Genomic DNA, 22,298 nt, shown 5'->3' on the forward strand with positions numbered 1-22,298 from the left:
TTTAATTCGATCAAAATCTCAGGGATCAAACAGTTTCTTGTAAAAATAACACCAGGCCCGTCCTTTATTTTGATTAGCGCTGAGCTCTCTAGGCAGGTGTTAGGGGTTAATTCAATCACAGGCTAGAGAAAGTTGCCATTTAATTAACAGTGAAGGTCAACATTCTGAATGGGAGAGGAAGGAAACAGAGTCCAGGGGAAAGCAATGAGTATAAAATACGACTGCAATTAAATATTGCATTGATCAGACACTGCTATGGAAAAGCTGGGCCAAATTCTTCCCTGGCAGGACTGCACAGAAGTCAGTGGAATCATCCTGGACACGAATTAGCACTGTCACCTGCAGGGTGGCTGAGAGATACTATCTGATGCTCTTGAGATATACAAGATCAGTCGCTCACATAAATGTGATGATGGGATCATACCAGAGAAATGAGAGGAAGTCTCCCTCTCCGCATGATCCCCCAAGCCTGACCTCAACTAAGGTGACCATATTTTCAGACTCAGACATTTTTGTGGCTACCTGTTTTAGGGCCACAAAGTATTCCTACAAAACCCAAAAGTCCACTTAGTTTTAATGTGTGCCAGCTTCTGACTCAACAGCAACATGTTCCTGTTTCTCGGAGTGGAGGATTTTTTCTACTAACCTAGATTCTGAATGAGTTTATCATGAAATGCTGGACAAGTGTCATTAACGTTCACTCTGAGTAAAACAGCAGCTTGGAAAGTGTCTGTGATCATTCCACTTCTCCCTTCACTCCAAACACTGTTCATCACTCTGAACACTCATTCCACTGGACTCTTGGTTCCTGGTAAACACAGAGCAAATCCTACTTGGTACAACACTACAACAAGAACAGATATTTTGTAGTCCACAAATTTGGACAGGTGCAATGAAAATCTGCAACATTCCAGCTATCCTGAAAGATGTTCCAGGGACATAATATAAAAAAAATCCGGGCCTATGTAGGATGGTGAAACCAGGACATATGGCCCAGATCCACAGCTGGTGTAAATTGGCATAGCTCTGCTGACTTCAGTAGAGTTCTACTGATTTACACCGGCCTAGGTTCTCCCTACCTCGATCACTAACACAGAAGTTGCAGCTCGCAAGAAGGAGAGAGAGCAGTAAGGAGGGGTTAATAATGGAGAATAAAGAAACCTGCCAGGTGCCATCAGAAAGTTTGTGCTCCAGGTTCATCACCTATATTTATCGTCCCCTCTAGGGTATACCTAGCCGCCTGCTGCCAATGCTCACGTGCAGAAGTGATGCAGCCGTGCTTTCTCTTTCCCCTAGGGAGCCTCCTCCAGCCTGGTGGTAAAGTTTGCAGACACAGACAAGGAAAGGACTTTAAGGCGGATGCATCAGATGGCAGGACAACTGGGAATCTTCAACCCGATGACCATCCAGTTTGGAGCCTACGGGGCATATACGCAAGCGGTAGGAGATGCTGCCTGATTAGATGGGGTGGGGGGTGAATCCTTTATCACAGATGTGGGGCACCGTACCTCAGTCTCCTTCAAAGAACTGATACGGATACCTTCATATGTACTGCAGATGCCCTAGCTCAAGTTGTGCCCATAATACATTCTTAGCAGTAGGGTGTCCAGGTATCCATAAAGGCCCAGCTATTAGACACTAAGGTCCAGTGCATGTGGGAACTGGTATGCCCACTGCTTTGGAAAAGCTGTACCACACAGTGAGACCACTGCTCATCCCTTCCAACCATGGCTAGCCCTTTCTCCCCACTGCAAAGCAGTGGGGCTCCAGGAGCAGACACACCCACTTCCCTCAAACTCATCTGGCTGGAGGCCAAAAAAGTTTAACTAGTGGCTTATTGTAAAAGAATTTCCTGTTTTTTGTGGCTACCATCTTAAGTGGCATATACAAGACTAGGTGTGTGCTAGACATACCAAATTACAGCCCCTGCCCTGCTCCAATACGGAAATCATGTCCGAAATGTATTGCAATACCCACCAATCAAAATTGGCAAATTCACATTCAAGCCAAAACCAAGCCCTCAGTTTAACTCATCATGCGTTGCTTTTGCACCACACATGCTTTTAAAGCGTCCCGCTATTGAAGGCACCTTGCAATACACGGAAGCAGCGAGTCTCTCTCTCTCCAAAACTGCTGTGGAGTTTTATACAATTTATCATCCTGGCTTGGTAGGTCTTTGTCCACAAGAGGTCCAGGTCTGGACTAGCAGGTCACACTGTGGTGTCGGGGAAGGATACATTCACCCCGCAACTGCTGACAGTCTCTCGCTTTCATAACCATTACACCTACTCAGTCATGAGAGCCTTAGAGACAGTGTTGAAGTGGAACGGAGCAGGACACAGTATGTCATAATGCACTTTTCATTCCAAAGGGCTAGAGGCAGGAATCACTGGGCGCGGGCAGAATTCTCTGGCCTGTGTTTTGCAGGGTATCAGACCAGATGATAACGATCTGTTCAGGCCTTAATATCTGTGAATCTGTGCTTGGCAAAGCAATGCTTTGGATAATGACAATGCAGTGACTGGCAGTAAGCACTCTGCAATAGATCACACACCGCCTTAGACCTCTCTAACCCGGGGAGGGAATGCTGGCACAACGCTTTTCTGAACAAGCTCTCTTATTTCAGTCTTCAAAGCCACTAGAGATAACTAGAAAATAGGACCTCGGTGTTCAATGTTAACTGAAGGCTGCCATGCAGCAGCAGCCTTTGGCTACCCTCAGCACTGCAGACTAGTGCAGGTATTTGGTATGAGCCCAAGTCCTGTTGTGGTGGCTGAATCCGTTTCTTCCTGGCCCAGAGGGAAGAGGGCTGCTAACAGAACTGGGCAGACCGAAAGGAAGACACACAATTCACTCACTCTCCACTGTTGCAATATTTTCTCACACACCATTAAACACCCAAAGAAACAGGCCAGGGAAGAGACAGATTCAGCCCAAAATCCCCAAATCCAAAACCTCCCTGTAGTGTGGGCCGGTTTAGAACTGGAGCTGCAGCCAGACGTCCCTGGAGAACCTATTCCTCCTTCTGGAACTCAAGGAAAGATGTCAGGAACTCAGGTTCGCCCCTGCTTATCATTAAACACATGACTCAGCTGTAGCAGGCCACAGTGACGAAAGTTACACAGGAGGGTGTGACTGGATCCTGGGTACAGAGAAAAGCTAATTTTCAATTCCCTTCCTTCTCCCCTTCTTCCACTTCCTTTCTCTTTCCTTTTCCGTTCTTCATTTTCTTTTTGTCCTTCCATCTTTCTTTCTTTCTCTTTTTCTTCTGCTTCTTCCCTCTTTCCTTCTTTCTTTCCTTAAGATAATGCAGCAGCAGGCAGCCCTGATGGCTGCAGCACAAGGGACCTGCCTGAACCCCATGGCAGCCATCGCCGCAGCCCAAATGCAGCAGATGGCAGCCTTTAACGTCAGCGGACTAGTTGCTGCTCCTATGACCCCCTCATCAGGTATTTGTCACCCACCCTGCTCAGTCTCTCTATGGTGGGTTTCCAGATCGTGTTATGGCAGCCGGATAGCACCTGTCTGGTGTAAAACATGGGGTGGATCCTCTTGAAACTAGGAAGCCTTCATCAGGCATGCAGAGGGGACTCGCAATCTCCTTTCTTAACAAACTTTGCCCACTGATGATTTGTTTAAAGCAAACAAGCCAGCAATCACTGTTCACCTACAAGCCCCCAAATCCTCCCATATAGGCTCCTAAATCCCCCCCTCATCCTCCTAAGTGACTCAGGGCTAAAGCTCTCATTCTTTCTCCCCTGCGCCCCCTTCTCTTTGGGGGTTAGGTACAAGCACACCTCCAGGGATCAGCACAGCGCCCGTCCCCAGCATAGCCACTCCCATTGGGGTGAATGGGTTCAGCCCCCTCCCACCACAGACCAATGGGCAGCCAGCATCCGAGACCATTTACACCAATGGAATCCATCCATACCCAGGTAGGTCCTGGGGAAGGAAGAGGGAGGAGCCTGGGAATGTTCTGCCGCCAGCGCTCTTGCTGTTGGGCTGGCTTGTGCCTGTCTGCTGGAGGAGAGATGGGTGGTGGGGTGTGCACCATGCGGGTGCGCAAGTGTTCCCCCACCCTTGTGTCAGCCACACAGGGGAGGGCCTTCTCTGCAACCCTTGTGCTCACCTGAGCACAGAGATCCCTTAGGGCTAGCACCCTTATCAAGAGTGGCAGGGAGGAATTGGGGCCAGGCCCTTCTCTGTCCCTCCCCACCCGCCACTGCTGTGGGGTGCAGCGGCTACGCCCAGCAGGAACTTAGGGAGTCATTGTACCCCCCTGAGTCACAGAGTTCCCTGCTAGAGCAAAGCAACACCATGCCTCCCTGGACACAGCACAGTGCCTGAGTGGCCCCGAATGGCTCTAAAGGAGCAAAGAGAAAAGCCGAGTGAGCACCCCTAGATTACGGCTTTCAAACGGGCTTAGGTGAGGAGCGGGAATATGCTGGATGGCTGAGTGGCAGCAATTGGTGGTGGGATACCAGCTCTTTCAGGTCCAGCTCACCAGCTGCTATCCTTCTGGGGTCAGGAAGGACCCAAAATAGTACCCACTGCGTGTCTGCTCAGAGAGGAAATGCCATGCTGCATGCTACTAACTAATGGGACACAGGGCTCAGGGGAAGGCTGCCCTGCTGGCAGGAGAGCGGTAGGTAGTTCATTTAGGGTAGGGGTCACATCCAGACCCAGGGGTCTCTGCTGGTTGATTTGCTGTGTCCTAGCATTCAGTGGCATAGAGAGGAGTGTTCACTGTCAGAGCTGGGCAGGAATTATTCAGTGACATGTTCCATCAATTAGTCTAAATCAAACTTTGCAGAGACGGATTGGCTTTGGAAAAATTCCCATTTTGAAAAAAAAATTGGGAAGAATGTTATGGAATTGTCAAAAATGTCCTATTTCAATGTTTCCTAGGTGAAAAGTTCTGGTTTTCAGGTCCAAACGACTTGTCGTTTCACAACAGATGTCAATGTACAGTTGGTTTGTATTTCAGTTTAAAAGATCAACATTGAAACGGAACGGTTCAGAATGATCAAAATGGGTCATTTCAGCTAATCCCAAATTACTTGTTTTTCAGATTTTCAGTTCGTGCCAGTTTTTGAGGGTTTTGACTGTTTGTCCTGATTCGAGATGGAAAGTAATGCTGAAAGCTCAAAACTTTTTGCTGAACCAGAATACCATTTTCCACCCAGCTCTGTTCACTTTGTTCTCTGCCGCAATTCACTAGAATATGGCTTCCAGATGCTAGCTGGCCTCTGACGTGAACCTGGACACTTTCCAATTTCCTAATAAAAACCTCCTTCCCTTTGAAAGGGCCTGATCCTGGAGGGCGCTAAGAACCCTCCACTCCCATTAAAATCACTGAGAGTGGAGAGCACTTGGAGCCTCAGAAGATCAGGCATAAATGTTTCAGAGGGAACATTTGGCATCCCCTAGTTTCTGAGTAATTAACAGTGATCAGGAGTGTGTCTGTTACTTTGTTTCTCAGTACACTACAGATTGCTTTGCTGAGCTGTGGGAGGGGACAGGGGACAAAAAGCCAACAGGAAAATGATAGGGGGACAAATGATCTGCTGTATCTCTGAGTGATTCCTGCTGGCTGCTCCTGCTGCAAAACCTGTTTCTCCTCTGGTTTATCTTGCTTACTCTTTCTTCATTCTCCCTTCTTTTCTCTTCCCAGCTCAAAGTCCCACTGTGGCAGATCCCCTCCAACAAGCCTACGCAGGCATGCAGCACTATGCAGGTCTCAAACTTTGCTTTGCAATTCTCCCTCTGTCTCTGCCTTGCGCTCTTTCTCTGTTTCTTGGTTTGTTTTTGTTGCCTTGTGGCTTTTAAGTAAAATGACCATGAAAGGAACTGCATGGGGAAGGACACTGCGGGAGGAAAAGGGGACACTTAGCAAGATCTTGCAACTGCATGTTTTGGTGAACTTCTCTTCTTACTTGCAACCATGGAAAGCAATGGATTCCCCATCACTGGGCATCTGTAAGTCAAGATGGGATCATTTCCTAAAAGACATACAACCACAGGTTGTTGGGATCAGTGCAGGAATCACTGCGTGAAACTCTCTAACCTTGATTGTGCGGGGTCAGACTAGATCATCGTTTTTCAAACTGGGAGTCCTGACCCAAAAGGGGGTCACAAGACTATTGTGTGGGGGAGGAGGGGGGGGGTTGTGAGAGAAGTGACAGCTGCTGGCAAGGCGCCCAGCTCTGAAGGCAGCACCACCACCAGCAGCAGCACAGAAGTAAGCGTGGCATGGTGTGGAGGGATGTCACTTTTTGCGGGGTCATCACAACCTGAAATATTTTAAAAGGGGGTCCCAGCCAAAAAAGTTTGAGAACCCCGAGACTACATGATAGCAATGATCCTTTCTGGCTTTAAAATCTGTGCAGTAAACATCAGGAAACTGAGAATGCGAAAAGGCTTGTAATGACCCCAGAAAAGAGTAGAAGTGAGACCCCGAACTTTCTGCTTGTTCCTGAAACAGCGCCATCCCCAGCAACGAAGCCAGGAAATAGCTCTGAGCTCATTTACACAGTGTGCTCATTTACATGGCCTTACCCCAGGTGTGCTCATTTACATGGCCTTACCCCAGGACTCTGGCTAATTTAAGGTACTAGTGGGTAGGATGAAAGTTTTAGTGCAAATAAGCCTGAGATAATTCAGCAGAGGGAGGCTCAGTCGCAGCACAGATATACATTAAGGGAGTGCTAGGGAGGAAGCAGCCTCAGAGCATTAGAGAGATGTGAGGTAATGGTGGAGAACCAGTTCAATATGAGTGCTGACTGAGAGTCGGTTGGGTTGAAGATCAGGTCAGTACAGTTCTAGTAGGGAGTCTGCTGAGAGATCACTTGAAAGAAAGCAGAGGTTCTAATTAGGTTTGTGAGGATTCTGGTTTTATTTGTTGTTGATGCTCTCAAAGGGTGTTTTTCCTGAAAGGTTTTTTGGGGTATGTTTTTACTTTTATCAGCTTAAATTTTGTACTAGTAGGAAATTTTAAAGAATAGATATTCATAGTTGTAGTGTGTTCAGAATATGAGGATTGTAGAAAATGGGAATCTAACAGACTGAGAAATAAAATCATAATGTAAGATCAGCATGGACTTTCATAATTTAATTAGGGATGGTCAAAAAATTTCCATTTAAATTGTTTTATGACAGAAAACTGGGGTTTTGACTGGGGTTTTTGGAATTTTTTGCAAAAAGTGTGTTTTCCACCAAAAAAATTGGGTTTTTTTTTACTGAAAAACCAAATGCCTGCAAACTGAAATATTTCAGTATGGAAATACTGCTGCAGTGCCTCATGGGAGTTGTAGTTCAGGCACCTCACTTCTCCATTTTCCTCTGTGGGCCAGGCTACCCTCCCAGACTACATCTTCATGATGTACCATGGCCAGGGACTCCCATGATGCATCACTTCCACCAAGAGGGACGACCGTGGTGCATCATGGGCAATATAGTCTGACCAGGGACCCTGGGATATAGGGGATAATGGGAGCCTGTGGCACTTAACTACAACTCCCATGAGACACCACAGTGGCATTTCCAAAAACAAATATTTCAGTTTGTTTTTCAGCCAAAATATTCAGATTTTGATTTTTCCATCAGAATTTTCTATGGGGCAAAAAATCTATTTTCTGACCAGCTCTAAACTTAATAGTTCATTTTTAAGTCTGATGGGATACTGCTAGAGTCTCTCTCATACATTTGAGCAGGGATTGAGTCTGCTGGAAAGGTTTAACTGAGTTACTATTAGCAGCTGTAGAAGTAGCGTAGTAGCACCTAGAGGCTGAGCCCTACTGGGCTATTGGAGCCCTACTGGGCACTGTATAGACGCATAGTAAGAGACAGTCACTGCCCCAAACAGCTTGCACTCTGACCAGACAAGACAGGCGAAGAAAGTATTCTTATCCCCATTTTATAGATGGGAACTGAGCACAGAAATTTAAATGATTTGCCCAAGGCCACAGAGAGAGTCTGTGGGTGGCAGAGTTGGAAAGTGGACCCAGATATCCAGAATTCCAGTCCAGTACCTGAAGCACAGAACCATCTTGCCTTTCTGCTGACTCACTGCTGCAGCTGGTTTGTTACCACACCCAGACACAAAGGAAAAAGATGGACCTCTCTAGTCAGATTGGATCTAGGGTGTGGGCTGAGTAACTCCCAGGGAGGAATCCTGGGAGCTGCCAAGCTTGCCAAGATGGCTTAGGTTGGCTTTTGTTTCTCTTGGAATTCTGTTTGTGAATAAAACCAAATCCTAGGAAGGGGCTATGTTCTGAATCAATACAGTGTGAGAGACCTGAGTGCAGAAAGGCGGGGAAGCCAGTTCTCTCTCACACATACTTCTCAGCCCTCCAATTTAATTTAATTTTTAAAAATTTCCTCTCTATTAATGTTGATCATCACCAGTGTAACCATTTTTCACTGGGGTTTGGGATGGGGGAGAATTAATAGGTTACAGACATGTACCAGTTAAAACTGAATCCTTCCAAACCTGCTGTAGTTACATACCCCTGCAGGCTGCAAACCCGAGGTGAGACAGCATCTGGCATACCATATGCAGGTCTGGTCTCTGCTCTCTTACAATAGAAACTGAGAAGATACGCATTCAAACAAGGGAAACCAAAGTGACACAGAGATGTGAGAATTCCATCATCAGGAAAAGAATAAAGAAGCCATGTTTATTTGTTTAGCCTAAAGAAACCGTCCTTGAGGGAGGACATGATGATGCTGTATAAATACTGAGGACCATATCCTCAGCTGATGTAAATCAGTGTAACTCCAGTGATTTTTGGGAGCTGCCCTGATTTATACCAGCCTACCATCTGGCCCTGATAGAGCAATAATAAAGTGAGAGAAGGAAAATGATTATTTACATTGAAATGAAGTGATGGGTTTTATCTTAGTTATACTGGAGTAAATTGAGCTCAAAATAGGGATCAGATCCTGCAGGCCAAATTCATCCCTAGTGTTTCTCCATTTACTTCTAAGGAGTTCATAGCAGGGATGAAAATACACGAAAGTAGGCACAAGTGTTGGCTGCTTCCCAGATTCCTCCTTAAGCTCTGTTCAGCTCGCACCCTTGGTCCTCGCTCACTAGAAGTGCACTCCTATGTCCCTAATATCTAGGAGGGGTAAGGACATACCTGCCTCAGCATATCCCACCCAACACTTTCCTGCAGGACCATCACCTGCTGCCAGCCTGCTACAGGGAGTCACGTGGCTAGAAAGTTTGTTCAATACACTGAAAAGAGACCCTTTGAATGCCTGCAACCTGTGGGTTTTGATTCCTTTTGTTGCATTATAATGAACATGTTTGGAATTACCCCTCACTCTAGACAATTCACATGTGCTATTCAGAGCTTTCTCAGAGGCTGAAATAGCAGCTGGCCCCCTTTTCATTCTGCAGAAATAATGCTGTAGACAAAATGCTACTCACGGGTATTTCATCCAGTTAATTGTTTCTCTGCCAGTACAGAAAAATCCACATTTCCATTAAAAGCATGCTCTCTAAAACACACTGCAGCACTGAGCCAGTCTCTCTGCTCAGTTACTCCAGTGTCTGTAGCTCGGCAGAGCACCACTTGTGGGAGTGAGCGCAGAAGCTTGTCCATTGCACATATGTACTATATCTGAAATGTGAAATACCATCAATTTCGCCCCGTTCATTGCTGCTGTTCTGTGTTCTACAGCAGCATCTACCAGCTGGGATTGGGCCCCGTTGTGCTAGGCGCTGTATGTATACATAGCAAGAGACAGTACCGTCCCTAAGGAGCTTGCATTCTAAATAGACAAGACAGACAAAGGGTGGGAGGGGAAACAGAGGTACAGGGAAGGGAAATGACTTGTCCAAGGTCATATAGCAGGTCAGTGGCAGAGCGAGGAATGCAATCCAAATCTGCCTCCCACCAGCATTCAGCTAGATCAGGCTGCTCCCTCTATTTATGTTATTTAGCATGTACAGAGTCATACCACATGTCTCGTCATAGGTGAACAAGTTGTGTATAGGTTCACACTCTGACATGTATGGGCCAGATTCTGATCTCTCTGAAACAGAGGTAAATCAGGAGTCAGTGGAGCTACACTGGTGTTAACCTGGTGTAAGAGCAGAGTCAGGCACCATGGGAAGTAGGAGGCACGGACATGAACTGGGGTGCCTGGAGCAATGCCAATTGACAGATGGTACAACTTCAGCAGAAGCCTCCACGGATCAGCTGATCACTGAACACAAAGAGTGCAGGACTTGGTATGCAGTGAAAATGGACAAAGCTCAGAGACTTCAGAGCTTCAATCTGGATAAATCCCCACAAGTTCTGAGACTGTCTGTGCTGCCTCCAAATGGTTGCAAGGATCTGCAGAATGGACCATAAATCTCGTGAGAACAGGATTTTACAGTAGTTTTAAAGTTCTTCCTGCTTCTCATCCAAGCAGGAATACCAACAGGACAGCTTGTTTCATTGTATTCAAATGCTTCTGCTTCCCAGCCAGACTGGACCCCAGATGGGCAAAGGCACTGGGCAAAAGTGGTTGAAAGTTAACCCAACTTTTTCATGCTCAGTTTGGTTGGAGTTGGGGGTGGGAGTGGCCTATCCAAGGTTTGGTTTCTGCGCTGGTGCTCAGATCAGATATGGAGATGACCACAATAATGTTCAGTATAACACTGGGAGAAGAAAGGAGCAGATTGTGCAGGAAGGAATGAGAAAGTGTTCCACCCTAGTGTGGAAAGGAAGCTTCCGTCTTTCTGGAAAGAATTTGGACACCTGTGCATTGCCAGGCAGGATGTTATGGAACAGAAACAAACACCCCAGGCAGACGCTCCCAGAGAGGGAAGAGGGCCTCCCAACTGACCCTGCAAAGAGAGCAGGGGCTGATTGTTGTCCCTGGAAGGGCCTATAAATGGGGGAGCAAACTGCTGCGCTTTCCCTAGTGAAGAGTTGCCACGGCAGAAAGGAGTGGGTGGGGCCGGCAATGTAGTGCTGGATTTGGGGAAGGAGGAATGGCTGGCCCGCTCCCATCTTTCTCTGGGAGGGAGGGAGGAGTCCTCAGCCATTCTGAACCTCAGAAATGCTGTTGTTTGATTCCAGCTCTTAGACTGAGTGGAAACCGGGTAGGGGACACCTAGCCAGTCTAACTGACCAACCTGCTACCCAGGGCCAACAATTCCTCCTGCTCTTCATTCCCTGGTCAATGTCACAATGAGAAAGGGACCTGGCAGATTAGCGGCTATACTGATGAGGAGCAAAAAGTGTCCAGCAAATGCCACTTTCCTGGATTACGTCAAGGGGCAAAGAGCGAGCCCCAGCCGGGGTGGGTAAATGAATGCCCAGCCCAGCAATCCCAACTGAGCGTCACAGTCCTGAGAAGTTCTGTGCATAGAAGAACTGTGTCCACATGCTAATGCAGTCAGGGCCATTCCACTGGGACATCCGGACCATTTCCCTTTTATGTACTTCTCATAGGGCTGGTCCAAACAGAGAGGGGATCAGCTGGAAGCAAATTATACACTATGATCCCTGACTGAGATCAGTGGAGAATATGTCCCTATGGTGCTGGGTGGGCTCTGCACTGCTTCAGATGGGATGTAAAACCCAAGAACGATTCTCCCTGCAGTCCTCCAGGGTGTGCAGAACCCCAGTGCTCTGTGGGAGCTTTCCTTCCCATGGGCACAATAGTTTCCTTTCCTTCCCAGCCATCCCGTTCCACCCCTTTTCCACATCATAAAGTGAGAACTCTTTTGTGAGCTGTCTTCTGAATGAGTCCCACACTGTGGATGTCACAGGTGTAGAACTAAGAGCCTCTGGTACAAAACAGAAGCAGCTTTCTGGGAGAGACTAGCAGCGCTACCTGCAGCTTCAGAGCTAAGCCAGGCAAAAGAAGCTGAAGGGCTCATGAAAACGTGGCCCCTATACCTGGGTGTCTCTGAACCGTTCGCTGGGGATGCCATTTGTGCCGTCTCGGAGTGTTAGCAAAGCAGGACAGACCACTGAGGCTTGACCCTTTTGTTTTTCTGTTGTCCAGCAGCATACCCAGCAGCCTATGCACCTATCAGCCAGGCCTTTCCCCAGCAAGCGCCCATCATTCCACAGCAGCAGAGAGAAGGTAAGGGAGGGGGCGCACGTTCGGGAGGGGATAGGCTGAATGATGAATTCATTGATGTGGATCTATTTGCTGGTCACTTATCCAGCTGTACAGCTATTCTGGGGTGGGGGAGCAACATCTGTTGGTCAATAAAGTAGTGTGTGTGTGGCGGGAGAAAGAGAGAGCCCATTAAAAAGGAAAGATAAGTGAATGATGTTAGACTTTGCTGCTTCAAAGACCATAGAAGGTCTCAGAACAAAAGATTTCCAGACCAGGAGATAAATAAGCAGGCCCAGTAATTTGAAAGGAAATATTGAGGCAGGTCTATTTTCCTGGGTTGAGGTAGGGCCCCTCATCTCAAAAAAGATATACTGGCATTAGAAAAGGTTCAGAAAAGGGCAACTAAAATGATTAGGGGTTTGGAACGGGTCCCATATGAGGAGAGATTAAAGAGGCTAGGACTTTTCAGCTTGGAAAAGAGGAGACTAAGGAGGGATATGATAGAGGTATATAAAATCATGAGTGGTGTGGAGAAAGTGAATAAGGAAAAGTTATTTACTTGTTCCCATAATATAAGAACTAGGGGCCACCAAATGAAATTAATGGGCAGCAGGTTTAAAACAAATAAAAGGAAGTTCTTCTTCACTCAGCACACAGTCAGCCTGTGGAACTCCTTGCCTGAGGAGGTTGTGAAGGCTAGGACTATAACAGGGTTTAAAAGAGAACTGGATAAATTCATGGAGGTTAAGTCCATTAATAGCTATTAGCCAGGATGGGTAAGGAATGGTGTCCCTCGCCTCTGTTTGTCAGAGGGTGGAGATGGATGGCAGGAGAGAGATCACTAGATCATTACCTGTTTGGTTCACTCCCTCTGGGGCACCTGGCATTGACCACTGTCGGTAGACAGGATACTAGGCTGGATGGACCTTTGGTCTGATCCAGTATGGCCATTCTTATGTTCTTATGATTGAAGTCCATGCTACCAGAGATGCTTAATAGAAATCAGCCATATCCCAGAGGAAGAAGAATTACTGGTAGCATGTGTGTGTATATGCTAGGTGTTTTAATGTAATCCCAGAGATTGATGGTTGGATGGTGTGTAGATGAATGGAAAGGATGGATGAGAAGACAGATAAGTGATAGGTGATGTGCAAATAGAGAAATAGGGAAATTGAAACATGCCAGGAAAGGTGGGTGAAAAAAATTAAAAGAAAAAGATGAAAGGAAACATAGCTGGAGAGGTGGAGTGGGGTGATGGACAGAGTAATGGGTATATGCAGGGACCTGAATGAACTGGTGAAAGGAAGTAGCTGAATTGCCAAGTGAACATTTAGATAGATTGCTGAATGGGCAAACAGTTACATGAAAAGACCTAGAGATGTAGGGAGAAATGTGTGGGCATAGGTGGCTGGTTGGGTATGTCAACACAGGGCTAAGCAAAGCAATGCTGGGCCATATGGGTGAATGGAGTAACAGGTAGCTGGACACATTTAGAAAGAGATGGGTGGGTGGACTGACAGAAGGATGCACTAGTAATTTACTAGAGAGATCACTCAGTGACTGAAGATGCTCATTGCAATGCCAGCTCAAACACAGTACACTGCGCAAGTCTGAGAAAGAGGAGGAAGAAACATGTGGCCTCTTTGCTAATGGGCGGCTGTTCTTTGTGTGTGCACGTGTGTTATCCCAGGTCCCGAAGGATGTAACCTGTTTATTTATCACCTGCCCCAGGAGTTCGGAGATGCGGAGCTCATGCAGATGTTTTTGCCTTTTGGCAATGTCATCTCTGCCAAAGTCTTTGTTGACCGTGCCACCAACCAAAGTAAATGCTTTGGTAAGTACCAGAGAACCTGCTCTCATGCTTCCCTCCAGGAGTTTTGCAGCGTTGGCTCCTTTGGATAGTTGGGTCTCCTGTTGCATTTCACACAAAAGAGCATTTTGATGCATAGTGATGCTATGCTTCATTAAGGAGCCAATTAAGCCAATCGGTGGCCAGGTTTACCAGCAAATCTGAGCTATTTGGGAAACACGTGGGACATTTCTTCAATCCCACTCCAGTTACACACAAAGCAATCTGCATATGAACCTTTCTGCCTGAACTGATAGCAGAGAGACTAGACCCTGCATCCCCTCTGCAATCACATCATTATTGATATGTCCAGTCTGTTACATGAATAGGGTGGAACCATGTCTGAAAGGACTGACCACTCAAGGAACCAACAACATTCCTAGGTAGGCTTCTGAAGGAGGTGGTGCAGAATGGTACTCCATACACCAGGGTGGTATGTTAGTGCATTCCATTCGGACAGGAGCTTACCTGGTTAGGGAGGCTGCTTGCACAGGTCTCACTGTGTTCCAGAGGCTGAGATGTTCCCCTTAGAAATGGATAAAAGTTGAGTTCTGCAATATGAAATGTACCCAAATATGCAGGGTTTTGTGGCAAAGTTCCAGCAAAGTGAAACTGGTGGAATGTTATGTCTGGGGCTTCCTTCCTTTCATTCATAAGAACATAAGAACATAAGTATGGCCATACTGGGTCAGACCAAAGGTCCATCTCACCCAGTATCCTGTCTTCTGACAGTGGCCAGTGCCAGGTGCCCAAGAGGGAATGAACAGAACAGGTAATCATCAAGTGATCCATCCCCTGTCACCCATTCCCAGCTTCTGGCAAACAGAGGCTAGGGACACCATCCCTGCCCATCCTGGCTATTTGCCATTGATGGACCTATCCTCCATGAATTTATCTAGTTCTTTTTTGAAACTTGTTGTAGTCTTGGCCTTCACAACATCCTCTGGCAAGGAGTTCCACAGGTTGACTGTGCATTGTGTGAAAAAATACTTCCTTTTGTTTGTTTTAAACCTGCTGCCTATTAATTTCATTTGGTGACTTCTAGTTCTTGTGTTATGAGAAGGAATAAATAACACTTCCTAATTTACTTTCGCCACACCAGTCATGATTTTATAGACCTCTATCATATCCCCCCCAGTCATCTCTTTTCCAAGCTGAAAAGTCCCAGTCTTATTAATCTCTCTTTATATGGAAGCCGTTCCATACCCCTAATCATTTTTGTTGCTCTTTTCTGAACCATTTCCAATTTCAATATATATTTTTTGAGATGAGGCGACCACATCTGCACCCAGTATTCAAGATGTGGGTGTACCATGGATTTATATAGAGGAAATACAATATTTTCTGTCTTATTATCTATCCCTTTCTTAATGATTCCCAACATTCTGTTTGCTTTTTTGACTGCTGCTGCACATTGAGTGGATGTTTTCAGAGAACTATCTACAATGACTCCAAAATCTCTTTCCTTAGTGATATCAGCTAATTTAGACCCCATCATTTTATATGTATAGCTGGGATAATGTTTTCCAATGTGCATTATTTTGCATTTATCAACACTGATTTTCGTCTCCCATTTTGTTGCCCAGTCACCCAGTTTTGTGAGATCCTTTTGTAGCTCTTTGCAGACTGCTTGGGACTTAACTATCTTAAGTAGTTTTGTATCATCTGCAAATTTGCCACCTCACTGTTTACCCCTTTTTCTAAGTCATTTATGAATATGTTGAATAGGACTGGTCCCAATACAGACCCCTGGGGGACACCACTATTTACCTCTCTCCATTCTGAAAACTCACCATTTATTCCTACCCTTTGTTTCCTATCTTTTAACCAGTTACCAGTCCATGAGAGGACCTTCCCTCTTATCCCATGACAGCTTACTTTGCTTAACAGCCTTTGGTGAGGGACCTTGTCAAAGGCTTTCTGAAAATCTAAGTACACTATAATCAACTGGATCCCCCTTGTCCACATACTTGTTGACGCCCCCAAAGAATTCTAGTAGATTGGTGAGGCATGATTTCCCTTTACAAAAACCATGTTGACTCTTACCCAACAAATTATGTTAATCTATGTATCTGACAATTTTCTTCTTTACTCTAGTTTCAACCAGTTTGCCCGGTACTGAAGTCAGGCTTGCTGGCCTGTAATTGCTGGGGTCACCTCTGGAGCCCTTTTTAAAAATTGGCGTCACATTAGCCATCCTCCAGTCATTTGGTACATAAGCTGATTTAAATGATACATTACAGACTACAGTTAGTACTTCTGCAATTTCACATTTGAGTTCCTTCAGAACTCTTGGGTGAATACCATCTGGTCCTGGTGACTTACTACTGTTTAGTTTATCAGTTTGTTCCAAAACCTCCTCAAATGACACTTCAGTCTGGGACAGTTCCTCAGATTTGTCACCTAAAAAGAATCGCTTAGGTTTGGGAATCTCTCTCACATCCTCAGCCGTGAAGACCAATGCAAAGAATTCATTTAGTTTAACTGCAATGGCTCTATCATCCTTGAGTGCTCCTTTAGCATCTTGATCGTCCAGTGGCCCCACTGGTTGTTAGCAGGCTTCTTGTGTCTGATGTACTTAAAACAAATTTGCTATTAGTTTTTGGGTCTTTGGCTAGCTGTTCTTCAAATTCTTTTTTGGCCTTCCTAATTATATTTTTACACTTTATTTGCCAGACTTTATGCTCCTTTCTATTTACCTCACTAGGATTTAACTTCCACTTTTTAAAGGATGCCTTTTTGTCTCTCACTGCTGCTTTTCCTTTGTTGTTTAGCCACGGTGGCAGTTTTTTGGTTCTCTTACTATGTTTTTTCATTTGGGGTATACATTTAAATTGAGCCTCTATTATGGTGTCTTTAAAAAGTTTCCATGCAAATTGCTGGGATTTCACTTTTGGCACTGTACCTTTTAATTTTTGTTTAACTAACTTCCTCATTTTTTTGTAGTTCCCCTTTCTGAAATTAAATGCTACAGTGTTGGGCCACTGTGGTGTTTTCCCCGCTATAGGGATTTTATGCTTAATTATATTATGCTTAAGGATCCGTGTTTGTCACAGAGGTCACGGAAGCCACGGATTCTGTGACTTTCCATAACCTCCATGACTTTTGCAGCAGTCCGTGGGGCTGGCCTGGGAGCTACCTGAGCAGCTCAGGCAGCCCCTGGGCCAGTCACACCAGCTGCTGCTGGGGCAGTCTCGGGCCCCACCGCCCCCCAGCAGAAGGAGTTTGGGTGGTGGGGGGCTCAGGGCTGGGGATTAGGGTGCGGGGGTGGTGCTTATGGGGGGGGCTCCCCAGAAAGGTGACAGCAACTCCCCTGCCCGCAGACACCTCCCCCACAGCTCCCATTGGCCGCAGTTCCCAACCAATGGGGTATGCTGGGGGGTGCTTGGGGAGGGCAGCCGCAGGGGCACTCTGGAGTGTGGGGGCTTGGGAAAGAGCGGAGGTAGCATGTGGAGCTAGGAGCTGGAGGTCACTGCTTCCCAGAAGCCGGGTAGGGAAACTGCCCCAGGTCCACCAAACCTCCCCCTCCACCCCCAAGTACCCATGACACCGCCCCCCCAGGCCACAACTTCCCCCCGTGGCACCCCTGCCCCCCCCCAGCACCTGCAGTGCCCCCAGGGCCGCCCCCTAGAGCCACTTCCCCTCTCAAGTTTTAGTCAGGGGTATATAGTAAAAGTCATGGACAGGTCACGGGCTGTGAATTTTTGTTTTTTGCCCTTGACCTGTCCATGACTTTTACTAAAAATACCCATGACTAAAACGAATCCTTCGTTATGGTCATGATTACCAAGCAGTCCAGCTATATTCACCTCTTGGACCAGATCCTGTGCTCCACTTAGCCCTGGTCTACACTAGGATTTTAGGTTGAATTTAGCAGCGTTAAATCGATGTAAACCTGCACCCGTCCACACGATGAAGCCCTTTTTTTCGACTTAAAGGGCTCTTAAAATCGATTTCCTTACTCCACCCCTGACAAGTGGATTAGCGCTTAAATCGGCCTTGCCGCGTTGAATTTGGGGTACTGTGGACACAATTCGACGGTATTGGCCTCCGGGAGCTATCCCAGAGTGCTCTATTGTGACCGCTCTGGACAGCACTCTCAACTCAGATGCACTGGCCAGGTAAACAGGAAAAGAACCGCGAACTTTTGAATCTCATTTCCGGAGACTGCGGGAACTGTGGGATAGCTACCCACAGTGCAACACTCCGGAAGTCAACGCTTGCCTCGGTACTGTGGAAGCACTCCGCCGAGTTAATGCACTTAATGCACTTAGAGCATTTTCTGTGGGGACACATACACTCGAATATATAAAACCGATTTCTAAAAAACCGACTTCTATAAATTCGACCTAATTTCGTAGTGTAGACATACCCTTAGAACTAAATCAAGAATTGCCTCTCCTCTTGTGGGTTCCAGGACTGGCTGCTCCAAGAAGCAGTGATTTAAGGCGTCGAGAAACTGTATCTCTTCATCCTGTCCTGAGGTGACATGTACCAGTCAAATACAGGGATAGTTGAAATCCCCCATTATTATTGAGTTTTTTATTTTTATAGCCTCTCTAATCTCCTTGAACATTTCATAGTCACTATCACCATCCTGGTCAGGTGGTCGGTAATATATCCCTACTGCTATATTCTTATTATTAGAGCATGGACTTACTCGCCATAGAGATTCTATGGTACAGCTTGGTTCATTTAAGATTTTTACTTCATTTGACTCTCTGCTTTCTTTCACATATAATGCCATTCCCCCCTGCCCCACAGCATGACCTGTTCTGTCCTTCCGATATATTTTGTACCCTGGTATTACTGTGTCCCATTGATTATCCTCATTCCACCAAATGTCTGTGGTGCCTATTATATCAATCTCCTCATTTAATTCGAGGCACTCTAGTTCACCCATCTTATTATTTAGACTTCTAGCATTTGTATATAAGCACTTTAAAAAATCCTCACTTTTTATCTGTCTGCCATTACATGATGTAATTGAATGGGACTCTTTTTCATTTGATTGTTTCTCATCAGATCCTACCCATATTTTATCATCTTCATCCTCTCCTCCTTACTAGGACATAGAGAATCTTCATTAATAGAACCTCCCCTAAAGGATGTCTCTGTCCGAACCACGTGCTCCTCCGTACATGTTGGCTTTCCACCCCTTCCCTCCCTCTTTCCCCCCTCCTATTTCCAAGAAAGTTACATGATGCCTAGACTTTGTAGACTTTATAGACCTTGGCCTGAAGAAAATGACAAACAAAATCACTTCTCATGCACTGTTTGTGTAGGTACCGGGACTTGAGCGGGATGTCATGCATTAGCCTTCTAGTCAATGGTCTGCCCTGAAAAGAGTTGTGTAGAGCAAAGCACTGCAATTCCCATCAGCCAGTGGGGCAGCCTGATGCCTCAGCACAGTTTGTTGAGGTTGTGACAAGCAGTGGTGGCTAAGGCAATTGGAGTGCAGTGCGTACTTCCATCCATGTAAGACAAGGAGGACTGATACTATGGTGATGGGTTTGGTATAGGAGAGTGGATGGATGATTGGTAGATATCCCTGCAGTGAGCTGGGATGAGCCAGGTAGCACTTAGGCTTCATGATGGCTAGATACTACCTCTAGGAGTACAGAGCCATCCCAGAGAACAACTATTTTTCCTGTCCTTTACTCTGACCTAGGCCTGGGTGGTCACTAAGTCCTGGACCAGGTGTGGCTTCTTTGGTGGGCAATAAAGTATGTTAATTAGTGAGAAAAGATGGTTTCAGATGAAATGTCACAAGCTTTCCCAACCCTGCAGAGGTGGGACAAAGACAAACTTGTGCCCAGAGGGCATGTAAAGACATTTACAAAGCCCTTTTTATGTGTAGAGGATGGAAGTACCCTGAGGTCAGCTCCCTCAAGTCTTTATCTCATGCCAGGACCTGCTCAGGCAACAGGCGTAACATAATGATCAGTTTTATGTTGCATAGTCACTGTGCTGCGTATAAAGAATGTTATAAAAGGGACCAGCAGTCTTGTGTCCAAAATCAGTTTAAAATAGAAAGCAGGCATGGCAGAAAGTCTGTCTGATTTCACTTTCCACTAACCAGAACAGACCCCTACAAACACGTCCATGCCTACCTTGGGCCAGCTCTTCAGCTGGCATACAGAAGTGTGGTTTCATTGAGGTCCATGGAACTAATGCAGTTTACACTAACTGAAGCTCAAGCCCAGTTATTTTATGGCTATTGAAGTCCTGAACAAACCCATGCAGCCAAAAAATCAAAAGACCTGTATTCATGTGAGCAAAGTCAGCACACAGGGCTGGTCCAGTCAGAGAGACAGGATGGTTCAGTGGCAAGGGTACTAGCGCAGTACTAGTTGATCAACCAGCGCAGTTGATAGGGGCTATGCCACAGACTCTGCGTATGGCCTTGGGCATATCACTTAGTCTCGCTGTGCCTCAGTTCCCCCTCTGTGAAATGGAAATGATAGTTCTTACCTACCTCACAAGGTGTTGTAAGGCTAAGTAGATGAAAGAATTCAAGGCACCCCCATGATCACGGGGGACCACATAGGTTTAATCAAAGTCCAGATGAACTTAGGGCAGGTGTTTTTCATGGCAGCTTGCACTAGGAAGCGCCAGTGAAAAGGGCAGAGGTTGTGCAAATGGAGTAAGTAGCGAGAGGCTGGGGCCAGGATTCTCAGCATTTCACTCTGCAGCTCTTCTGGAGGTTTGTTCCAGCGTGGCCATCCCACTCCCCGACCCGCTCCTGCTCAGCACTCAGCTCACAGACAAAAGCAGGGGGCAGGAGTCATGGCTTGTTTCGAAATCTTGTATTCCTGAGACTAATAACAAAATCCCCGCCTGGCACGTGCTGCTATCCCAGTGGGAGGAGTATGGAAGGAGACAGTGTCACAGCCAAAGCAGCCAGACTCCCCAAACCCACAGGTTTGATTCCCTCCCCCAGACTCAACTCACCCCGTCAGTTTTCTGAGGCGGATAAACTGAGTACTGGCCTCTGGCTAGTGACCTTAAAACTCAAGATCTTCTGTGTGTGTACGAAAGAGCCCCTGGCCCTTTCCTTAAGATGAATCATAGAATCATAGAATATCAGGGTTGGAAGGGACCTCAGGAGGTCATCTAGTCCAACCCCCTGCTCAAAGCAGGATCAATCCCCAACTAAATCATCCCAGCCAGGGCTTTGTCAAGCCCTTAAAAACTTCTAAGGAAGGCGATTCCACCACCTCCCTAGGTAACGCATTCCAGTGTTTCACCACCCTCCTAGTGAAAAAGTTTTTCCTAATATCCAACCTAAACCTCCCCCACTGCAACTTGAGACCATAACTCCTTGTTCTGTCATCAGCTACCACTGAGAACAGTCTAGATCCATCCTCTTTGGAACTCCCTTTCAGCTAGTTGAAAGCAGCTATCAAATCCCCCCTCATTCTTTTCTTCCGCGCACTAAACAATCCCAGTTCCCTCAGCCAGCCTCTCCTCATAAGTCATGTGTTCCAGTCCCCTAATCATTTTTGTTGCCCTCTGCTGGACGTTTTCCAGTTTTTCCACATCCTTCTTGTAATGTGGGGCCCAAAACTGGACACAGTACTCCAGATGAGGCCTCACCAATGTCGAATAGAGGGGAACGATCACGTCCCTCAATCTGCTGGCAATGCCCCTACTTATACATCCCAAAATGCCACTGGCCTTCTTGGCAACAACAGCACACAGTTGACTCATAGCCAGCTTCTCGTCCACTGTAACCCCTAAGTACTTTTCTGCAGAACTGCTGCCTAGCCATTCGGTCCCTAGTCTGTAGCAGTGCATGGGATTCTTCCGTCCTAAGTGCAGGACTCTGCACTTGTCCTTGTTGAACCTCATCAGATTTCTTTTGGCCCAATCCTCTAATTTGTCTAGGTCCCTCTGTATCCTATCCCTACCCTCCAGCATATCTACCTCTCCTCCCAGTTTAGTGTCATCTGCAAACTTGCTGAGGGTGCAATCCACACTATCCTCCCGATCATTTATGAAGATATTGAACAAAACCGGCCCGAGGACCGACCCTTGGGGCACTCCACTTGATACCGGCTGCCAACTAGACATGGAGCCATTGATCACTACCCGTTGAACCCAACAATCTAGCCAACTTTCTATCCACCTTATAGTGCATTCATCCAGCCCATACTTCTTTAACTTTCTGGCAAGAATACTGTGGGAGATCGTGTCAAAAGCTTTGCTAAAGTCAAGGAACAACACGTCCACTGCTTTCCCCTCATCCACAGAGCCAGTTATCTTGTCACAGAAGGCAATTAGATTAGTCAGGTATGACTTGCTGACTGTTCCTGATCACTTTCCTCTCCTCTAAGTGCTTCAGAATTGATTCCTTGAGGACCTGCTCCAT

The 22,298-nt window shown here is 46.4% G+C and overlaps 1 protein-coding gene across 11 annotated transcripts in view; it reads left to right on the plus strand.

Moving 5' to 3' along the window:
* CELF6 (CUGBP Elav-like family member 6) overlaps positions 1–22,298 on the plus strand; it is a 221,179-nt gene that overhangs the window by 147,343 nt on the left and 51,538 nt on the right. For 7 of the 11 annotated variants that reach the window (XR_006284351.1, XR_005227167.2, XR_005227166.2 and 4 more), the window contains exons 6-11: positions 1,297–1,440; positions 3,305–3,449; positions 3,786–3,935; positions 5,675–5,737; positions 12,016–12,096; positions 13,766–13,909. Coding sequence is in view for 8 of the 11 variants with exons in the window: in XM_037911413.2 (XP_037767341.2) it covers positions 1,297–1,440; positions 3,305–3,449; positions 3,786–3,935; positions 5,675–5,737; positions 12,016–12,096; positions 13,766–13,909 (727 nt within the window). In the remaining 3 variants the exon portion in view is untranslated. The remainder of the gene's footprint in view (positions 1–1,296; positions 1,441–3,304; positions 3,450–3,785; positions 3,936–5,674; positions 5,738–12,015; positions 12,097–13,765; positions 13,910–22,298) is intronic. The other 4 variants (XM_037911415.2, XM_037911416.2, XM_037911417.2 and 1 more) reach the window with 4 other exon arrangements.

The sequence above is a fragment of the Chelonia mydas genome, chromosome 10 (genome assembly GCF_015237465.2).
Source record: "Chelonia mydas isolate rCheMyd1 chromosome 10, rCheMyd1.pri.v2, whole genome shotgun sequence".
NCBI lineage: Eukaryota > Metazoa > Chordata > Testudines > Cheloniidae > Chelonia > Chelonia mydas.